At 39.2% G+C, this 10209-nt stretch overlaps 1 protein-coding gene across 1 annotated transcript in view; it reads right to left on the bottom strand.

Moving 5' to 3' along the window:
* COL9A1 (collagen type IX alpha 1 chain) overlaps nt 1-6471 on the bottom strand; it is a 62309-nt gene extending 55838 nt beyond the window's left edge. Inside the window, exons 1-4 of the mRNA XM_058834725.1 lie at nt 6458-6471; nt 6076-6149; nt 4609-4686; nt 4338-4470 (exon numbers count right to left, since the gene is read on the bottom strand). Coding sequence (XP_058690708.1) covers nt 4338-4470; nt 4609-4686; nt 6076-6149; nt 6458-6471 — 299 coding nt within the window. The remainder of the gene's footprint in view (nt 1-4337; nt 4471-4608; nt 4687-6075; nt 6150-6457) is intronic.
* Nucleotides 6472-10209: the final 3738 nt, after the last annotated feature.

Here is a 10209-nt window from a genome sequence, read left to right on the forward strand (position 1 = left end):
GATTTAGTGCTTTTCAAGACATTATATGGGTTCTCCTTTTCTCAGACATTAAAATTGGAAAGAAATATGTTCACTTTTTCAGAAGATATGCAAAGAGAAATAATGTAGTAACTTCTGACATTGGAAGGAGAAAACTAAGTTATAAGAAATGTATATCAAACACTAAAGATAAAAATTCAGTGCACAAACATGGATAATATTCAAATTTTAAAAAGTATTAATAACCAATCAGAACTGCTGCCTTTAAACTGAAGACTCAGTATCAGTATCATGACTCAACACAGTGAAGCATGACCCATCACCAGAAAGGTACTCTGCAGGGGTGATTTACTGTGTAACATTTACACCTATAATTCTACAAGCAATGCAGAGACATACTCTCATCTCAGCTACTCCAACAGTAATGATCCTTTAGTGGTTTAACTGTATTTCAGAACACATTTCTTTCCAAAGCCTGTAATCCTTATACAGGCAAAACCCTTCTGAAGTCAGTAACTTAAAATGCTAAATATTTGGAAACCATGGCAAATTTAGCATGACATTTAAATAAACAATTGTAGAGAAGCTATTCCTCCATCTCACTGCCAAGCAAAGAGTGATGGATTCTGTAATTTTATTGAACAGTTGATAGCTTTATAAGCACTCCAATTATTTCTGTAAATTATTTTTAACATAGTTGTTTCCAATTCCACTGATTTATGGAAGGGAACCAAGCAATTTTAAATTTAGATTCAGGTAAATGAGAGATTAAATAATTTATATGGAAACATATTTGAAGGCCAAAATCCAGATTCATTCCTGACCTATTTCCTATCCCATTAAAATTGTTCGGGATATAAGCCATCAGATCTTTTTATTTAATTTAGGTTTTTCCTTCAGTTTGTAAGAAAGTGTTCCAGTCCTGCTTTCCTCGTAAACTTGTACTGTTACTAACTGCTTCAGTTGTTTCTTGAATACAAGGTTAGATCAATTTTTTTTATCAGATATTTGAATATTTGACTAAATTTTTAAAGTATTGGAGGGTGGAAAGTTTGAAACATTTGTAGTTCATGCAGGGGAACTTCTGAGACACTGCTATTTCTTTTAATCTTTTTCATAAATACCTAAAACTCTCACTAATCCTGTATTTTGAGTACTTACCAGGAAGATTTTTTTGAAATTTCAAAGCTAAGTCCTACCCAGGCTTCAATACAACCAAGGTAAGGAAAGCCCTGACCCATCACACTGACCCCAGGATTCACTAAAAGCAGAAAAGTATGTTAAAAGTCCAACTATATACCTATTTAAATTCTACAGAGTAACTGTTTATTAAATTTGGGGGGGTTTTTGAGTTAATTGCTTAGGTGAACTCCATTGCTCCCTGACTTAACTTAGTCCTTGTTAAATAATCCTTGTTAAATAAAGATTTTAGAAACATTAGCACAACCCACTGGAAGTGGCTGTGGAAATTGCTGCGGCTATTCTCATGATAATGCAGTATCACATGCCCAGGGTTGAGGGTTCTTTCTAACCCATCTCCTGAAGCTGCCTAGAATCACAGCTGACCTGGCAGAAACTACCCAGCAGCAATTGAACAAGCAATAACAATAAAACTTAGCTCAGCACTTTTAAAAACATCTGTCCTAAGTCATTAACCAGAAGCCATTTGTTAGGACTCATTACCCTTAGCTGATCTTTACTCTTCAGAAAGTTCCAATTCTGAGCTAATTAATTCTCTTATGACCTAATTAGCTTCCTAGCTTCATTTTGTCACTTCTGTTTCAGCATCATCATCAGTATCTGGGTGGGATAGCTTACTCACAATGTGAAAGGAAAAGCACCTGAAGAGCTTTGGTGGCTAAGTGTAGAAAAGTCAGACCTTCAAGCACATGGGCTTGAGGAGCACTACTTCACAAAGCAATATTCCCAAAGGAAAAAAAAAAAAAAAAAAAAAAAAAATAAATAAATGGCCAGAAAATCAGCCTTTGAAATTCTCTGGATATTTCAAGTTTACTGATAAAACATTTTTAAAATTCCTCCCTATTTTGTTTGGATGTTTTGTGTGTGCATCTGTGTGTAATTATGACAGTTGCATTTGTGAAGTCAAAGGTTTAAGGTTTTGTCCAATGCAAAAAGACGGTTAGCCCTTTTCCCACATACAAAAAATGTGTCATGAACATATTTCTTTGTGGCAGTATATTTTTTTTAAGATCTCCATTAAAAATAAACACTATTATTATCCCAATAAACGGGATTAATTTTGTACTTACTAACTGGTAGATGTCTACAATATGCACATAGATTAAATTGAAAAATGATGGGTTCACCATGTCCAGCGAAAACAGCTATATGTCATGGCAGTTCGACACGAAGTTTTTACACCATTATTACACCACACCATTTCATGGAGAACACTGTATTGATCCTTCAGCGGATTTTACTCTAGAAGAAGCACTGGCCAATGGGAATTTATTTGGATGATGGGAGAAGCTGAGTAATTACTTGTGTGCAATCATTTCTGTTCATATATGTCTGGGAAATCTTGCAAAGCAGCAAAAAGACCAAGCTAGAAGTAAGTAGCATTTTAAGGAAGATCTGTGAGTTTTTCAAGGCATAAGCTATTGCTGCATCAAAGACTGAGTGCTGAGCCATGCCCATTCAATTGAGCTCTCATTCCCATACCACATAGCCACGCTAAAATGGGCTCCTCTGCCTTAGTATAGCTCATCATGTGTTAGCCTAAAAAGTTATTTCCCTGTTGCCAACATGTTTGATGAGGGTCCCTCCCCAGTGCTCCTATGGCGTTTGGGCTGTATCAGCCATCCAGCTCAGGAAGTCCATGCCGGTCATTTTCCCAAAATCACCCTGTTTTTCCCTCCCCGTCCTCTCGATGCAGCCGGAGCTCCCAGGCGGGGGCGGGGGCCGGAGGGTGATGCCCTGGCCGTGAGCCCCGGCCGCCCGGCCCGAGGAGCAGCGCTTCAGCACCGCGGGCAGGGACAGCTCCGGGAGCCGGGCAGCTCGGCCCTGCCCTCCCTCCCTCCCTCCCTTTCCCTCCCCTCCCTCCGAGAGGAGGACCAAGCTGTAAAATAACTCTGGAGCAGAGCGGCGAGCTCGGGCTCCGTGACACAGGAGCAGCACACTGAGGCACCGGAGCACGGTCGGGAACCAAACCTTAAATCCATTTCCTGGGCCAACGACCCCAATGGCAGGAGTCAGCTCGGATGCTCTAGTAAGGCAGTTGACATCGGCTTGTTCAGGGGTAACTTGTGTACATCGAACACATATTTCACTAGAACCACCTACAGCAATAAGTCTAAACTCTCTTAAAAGTGAAAATATTGCTGCTTTTATCTGAGGATCTCCAACTTTTAGTGAAGTGACGATCGCATTTTCTGTCTGTGTTTGGATTCACATTCATGCAATAGCAGCCTTGATTTGTGTCTGGGACTGAAAGTAGCCATGAGCCCAATGTAACCTAACACTTAAACTCTAAAGTAGCTTAATCTGGTGGCTATGAAGGTAGGAGCCAGGGAGGATTGCAGCAAGAATAGCTGTTAGCTATAGCTGGAATAAGACAGAAATGCTTCACAATCCAATTATTCCTAGCTGAAACAGTAGTCCATTTAATGGTCTTGTCACTTATTTGCTAAGTTGATGCATTCTTAATTACATAAGATGCTAGAACAGAATCCAGACTTGCATAAATTTGGCAAAGACATCTCTACCCTGCTGTACCGTCTCTATTCCTTCACCAGCAGCAAGTCTGGTCTGTAATGCACAAACACAATTAGATTCCTAAATCCTGACTTCTATCACAAATCCATTGTAACATGCTAAATAATAACATTCAACTTTTATAGATAAATGACCATAAACCAGCCAGGAACATTCATGTACCTGTTACCTAAAACAAACACACAATGAAAAACCACCCTTACCTCAGAATCAGTGAATTGTTATCCTACCTGGCCCCTGCAATCCTTACGTGATCAGAAAGATCCCTTTGTATCAATATTTTAAGAAAACTTTCTTCCCTCTCCTCCTGTTACATTTTATTTGCCTCCCTATTTCAAGTCATCTGCAGCTTCTGACATTACTTTCAAGCGATGAATGCCTTAGTATCAGCAAATCCTGAGTCACTCTGAGCAATGTCTTTGGCTAGAGGAAAGTGGAAGTCCCTGAAATTGCTGCTATGGAATTGGTCTGATCTGGTGGTGGCAATGAAAAAAAAAGTTCAATTCCTCCTTCCCCTTCTGAAAACTTTTCGAATTTGGTGATCTAACTGGTAGGAGATCAACCACCAAAAAAATAAGATTGCAAAATATCTGTATTTTAAAGCCAAACAAGGAAGGCATTACCTGGTTGGTATCCTGAAGTCTACATTGGGTCCCAATTTATAAGCTACTTGTAGAGAAGTGGATCCCACTACTCTCTCTATAATTCCTTGGGAAGCAGCTTTTTCTATTTGAAACTGAGAAATCAGGTCAAAGCCTGCAAGAAAAAAGAATATACACATCCATAATGTAGCTTTCATTTTAAATTGAGAATGGTGCTGTCAAAGAGCTGAATATAACCTGACAGTTTTTTTGAACAGCAGCTTTTTCCTGAAAAAGTCTGGATGCTACTTGCCTGGTAAGTCATCTTGGCCAATCCTGATTGTTGGGCAGATATCAATTCTGTGACTGGCACCCAGAATAACTGGTAGTCCTGCAAAAAAAAGTGAATTTACTAACCATGTGCCTGCACATTGCTGCAGATCACCTTATAAAATTAACTGAAACAACTGTAAGATTATAATGAATTGAACAGAGTTATAAATAATAATAATTAAAGGTATATAATAATTTAAACTGTACTCAGTAAGTAAGAGGTAAAAGAAAATAATCATCTTTTTCTAGAGACCTCCAAATTGAAAACAGTAATTTGATATGCTGTTTGATTTTTTTTTCAAGCCTTTAAATGAGAGTGTTACAATAATTCTTCTCTTGCCGAGCTGTTGAGAAATAGTAATAGTTTAAGAAGGCCTGCTGTGTAAGGTTTTGGGTTGTAACTTTTTGTGGTTCAAGCAAACTTAAAAAAAAAAGTCAGTTACCTAAATCAGCAGTCTCCCTACTCCCAAGGAAAGTTAAACAAACCTCATGCCAACTAAAAGAGTTGTTGTGAATCAGTTGGCATCTTTTCTATCCTCTCTGGTATTCCAAGCTTTCCCACCTTCCTCTGTGCCAGATTTGATCAGAAAATGAACATTCATGAAATGCAGGGTGGTGGCAAGAAGAATTTACAGCCTTTTTTGTTTACCCAAATGAGAACCTAGAAGAAATTTGTTTGAGGAAACTAAACCTAAAAATCCAATTTTTCAGAATATTATTTTTCAAAAAGCCTTGTCATGACCATAAGACCTACAAAATGCCCAGAATAAAGGAAGGAGGAAGGAAAAATTAAGCATTTATTTGAAAAGTTTAAGATCCATGTACAAGTCCAGTACCAAGTCAATCTGGAAAACGTTAGCAGAGTGTGGGTAGGGAAGAACGAAGAGTGGAAGTTGGAAGGAGAAACATTTCTAACCTACAGAGAGCCTCTTGTGTGCTGCAAAAGCTCAACCCTAAATGTGGGTTTCCTTCTGACAACATAGGCTTAAAGAGAACATTCAGGTTGACATGTTACACCTTAGAAAAGACCTCATTCTATATTCTTTGATGAGACATATGGCTGACATCCAGCCATTCACATTTTATGCCCAGCAAATAAAATAGAACCAGTTTATTACCACATCTAGCAGAAGAATATCTAATTAGAAGCACTGAAAGACAGGGAAGGTTTGTGTCCTGTATTTACCATCTATGTCCAGATTTTAATCCTTACCTTAAAAATACATCTAATAGCAAATTTAAAGCAACACACACAGCTCTTGCTTTTTTTCCCTTTTTTTCATATATATCTTTCTATTCATCCACACATACATAAATGCACATAGACAGCTCTCACTTTGTGTGATGGCTAGTTACAGAGAATTTTAGTTTTGAATAAACACAGAATAATTCTTTTGACATTCAAAATTACACAAAGATAAAATGTAGATAAAATCTGTCTCCTTACTTGATTGGTGCTGGATGGTGGCTGAGATGAAAGACCAGAGAAAACTACACAGGTAAAAGAAAGCTGTAATTTTCCTGTAAACAGAATGAAAACTCCAGTATGAATCTATAGCTTCTGACAGGTTTTGTTATTAAATTTCTCCTCCAAGCCATGCATATTAAACATATAAAATACCAGTTAAGGATTTGCTAACAGATTTGGCAAGACAATCTCTTTGACAAGATAATTTCTTTACATGACAACATTTTATTTTTGCCTTATAATAAAACATGTCAATAAAGCTCTTTCTATTGTTGTCCCCTCATATAATGCTGGCAAGGACAGCTTTCACTGTTCTAATCTCTTATTTACAGATGTCTCCAAATCCCACTTGTTCTCTTACCAGTGGCTTTTCATCTTCACTGCTGGATTTCTTCACTTCTCTCATGTGAATACGCAGGTTATATCGTCACACTGCCTGCTTCCCTCTCATCAGTCCGACAGAGGAGTGCAGCAGTGGGTGCAGACAGCTGCTCCTGCCCCACCAGGACCCAGCAGAGAGGGAGGTGCAGGCTCTGGGCTGGTTTTAATCTTTTCAAGGGAAGGAGGTGGAGGCTGGACGGACATGTGTGTCCTGGTGGGCTCTGAGGGCGGACCTCTGGAGCCAGCCAAATATAAAGAAGCCAAGAGAGCAAATTAAAGGCTGCTTCTTTCACCAGCATGAGGGCAGGGAGATTCAGAAGATGTGAGTTCAGCAAAGCCAGTCTCTGAATGGTGGGATCTGCTGTTCAGCCAGACAGGGGAATGAATTATATGTACCAGAAGGTGTGAGGAAGCTGGTGGCCCTGATAGGGTGTTAAGACTTAAAAGCTCTGAGAAGAAGGGAATCCCTGCTCTGTAAAGAAGATATTTCCATTTCTCACTGATTTACTCCTGAGGTGACCTCAGAAGAAGCCTGTCTGGTGAAGTCCCAGATGGTTTTTCTTAATAAAACAGGTTATATAAAAGGGTTTTCATTGCTAGTATTCTAACCTCCAAGGCATACACATAGGCACTGTTAAGCAAACTCCTGTTCTGTTGTCATTGATAAAGCACTCCCTTTCCAAAGGGACTATTACATATGTTTGGACACACAAAGACATTTACTCATATTTACTCACCTGGATGTAAAAAGAGAGAGAAAAACAAATCTGTGTGCATGATCAAGGAAAAGGTAATAAAAAGCCAGAAGGTCCTGAAAGGAAGCACAGTGAAAATTCATGTATGTATGGAAAAGTATGCTAGGTTGTTCTTATACATTTGTAAGGTTTCATCTAGTGATATTCTGGTTAGTAACACCCTAGATTTCCAGATTTTTCAAAATGTGGAATATAGGAAATGCAATAATCTCTGCTGTCTGATAAATGCCTGGAGAAATAACTGGGTAATGAACTATCAGCTTCATCCCAATTTGCTGTAAATCACATTCCCAGTATTGCTAATTTCAGTGTTAACGCAGTTTACGGTTTTAAATCTATTGTTAGAAAGGGCGTGGCTGGATCACACACAGTATTCATTAGACATGAATAATGTCTAATTTTGATGCCTAAGGCAGTGAAGCTTTGGTGATGCTGTTTTTTAACCCTTCAAGAGAAAGATACACCCAGGGACCCTTGTGGTCCAGCACGATTGTGAATATAACATATCAGCACCAGGATTGTCACATGAAACCTCTGCCAACTAAGAAACAAAGAAGGTCAAATACCAATTTGTTTTCACAAGAAGTTTGCCCAAGTGACCACACACCTGAGTGCCTTATTCCCCCATGCAGCTATTTCCATTGTGGCATCCAGAGGTACCCACAGGGCATGAAAGGAGTCTATAAGGAGCTGGAAGAAGAGCAGCACATGGAAGTCACTTGAAGCTATAACAATAGGGAGTATGGCATATGAAGGAATGTCAGAGAGGCAGGGCTTAGAAAGAATACCAGAATCTTTGTGAAGGAATGGAAAAGTCAGGTGCCAAACCACCTCTTTTGTTGTCTATAAGCTGCGGCATTTCCTTTGCCTTTGAGACTGCTTAATATTGCCAATTTATTTGAGTCAGTATTAAGGAAGAAAAGGCCATTCCAACAGTTAGATACTGAACTAATTAGTGCCACCTTACAATAAGTTTGCAATATTTTTTGGTACATGGTGTGAAGATATCTGCCATCCATTGTGTCTGGGGTTATTCACACACACATCATCCTCTCCTAGAGGGGAAGTCTTGTTCAGAGGAATTCAGAGAACATATACTCTGTTTCTGGGCAGTCTATAATGTAATTCTCTTTACATTTCATTGCAGCAATTCTCAAGGGTGGAACTTCTTTTATGTCTGGAGTATTTTCCCAATACAGGATCTTCAAAAGACATTTTTACTGAAATAAAACATGGGAGACACTATGTAACTAAAGCTGGGAAAACACATTTACTATTCTGTTTGTGGGCAAAAGAAAAATTCCTTAGAAGACTAATAGCCTCAGGTTGCTCTGTGTGCATTTCAATGTCTTTATCTTGAAGGAAAACTCTGTGATGAAATTCCTGATTAGATGTCCTCCTAATAATTATCACATCACCTTGAAAGAGCCAGAAAAATATTAACCTACAAACCAGTGGTAGGAGATTTAATAGCCCCACAATCTAGCAAATATTATTCCCATTTCAAGAAAATGTAAACTGGGATAGATGGAGTATGTATCTTATGTATCTTGCTGTCACAGAGATAGTCCCCATCCAGCTAACACTCATGTTTAGCTGATCCGACTATTTTGATGTCACTCTATGTCACTTCATAGTTTTCTCTTATGGATTGGGCCAGTATAATATTTTTTTTCAGAAAAATTCAGTGGGCAGTGATTGCTGTTAACCACTTGCGCAGGGGTTCATAATCTAAACACTAACTGCTCATCTTTTGAAAGTGGATTAATTAAATAGTAATGAATTTGTTCAAATACTATCTCCCGAAAATAAGCTATGTAGGAATGTCATCACCTCACTAGCAGGTGGAGGTGTGCTTACACACCTGACTTCACATTCCACTCCTCAAATACCTGATTCCATATTCATTCCATACTCCCGTTCTTCTGTGAAGCTTGACTTGGAGAACAGGTATTCATACAGCTGTCTCTTGGGAATGTGTCTGAATTGGAGAGAAATACCAAATGGGTGGACCCAGCTTCTATTGCAGATATAAAGCTTGGTCTCTGTGATGAAAGGTTTGCAGCAAGGTGGCTGCAGTTGGACTTTCAGGAGGTGTAATCCAGTAAAAACCAAAAAAAGTCTAAAGACATGATTTAGAGAAGACCACATGGAAGAGAAGGTTTCTCAGTTCAAGCTTGGGTTTACAGCAATTTAGGATGACTAAATTAAGTGAAAAATCCTTTCCTGATGTTTATTTTATGTCTGGACTTGAAGGAGCTCAATGTCACTGGCACATACTTTTGAGCAGGACTTTCAGAAGGACCTAGGCAAGTTTGTTCTTCCCCTGAAAGTATCTATGACATATATGCAGGTACTGGGTTCCCAAAAATGAGCTTTGGAACTGGAGGAACTAAAGTCCCGTTTGTGCTGTTGAAGTGGGGCCTCTGCCTGTGTGAGTGATCCCATAAGGGACCAGAGGTTCATACTCCCAGCCCTACACAGCTCTTCCGCACACAGCTGGAGAGGAGGAGAGCAGCAGGGAAGACATTAGTTCTCATTACCTGCCTCACTTCTGTCTCCTGGAGACCATTTCTCTCCTGCACAGTCTTCTCTAAATTTTGCTTTTAGTCTTTTTATGTGACTTCAGCCTCTTACAGCCACTTTCTCTGTTCCGTTTACAGTTAACAAAAATCTGCTTTATACATTTCAAACCTTCTTTTACCTTACCTATAGTATAAGGGTCACTGTTCTCCCTGGAGTTTGCCAGACCCCAGGATAAGCACATACCACACTCTTAACATGAGGGGGTTTGTTTTTACATTGTGTTTGGCTCTCTCAGCTCAAGATTAACTGTGTGGCTGTGAGTGATGGCATTTCTGAAAGACCTGTTCTTTATTAATCATGCTAAGAGTTAAGGTTACTTGGAGGTGGGACTGATCTCATTGACATCAGGGGCAAAACTTGCACTGACTTAAGCGCCTTTTAATTAAACCAG

Source organism: Poecile atricapillus, chromosome 3 (assembly GCF_030490865.1).
Source record: "Poecile atricapillus isolate bPoeAtr1 chromosome 3, bPoeAtr1.hap1, whole genome shotgun sequence".
Lineage (NCBI taxonomy): Eukaryota > Metazoa > Chordata > Aves > Passeriformes > Paridae > Poecile > Poecile atricapillus.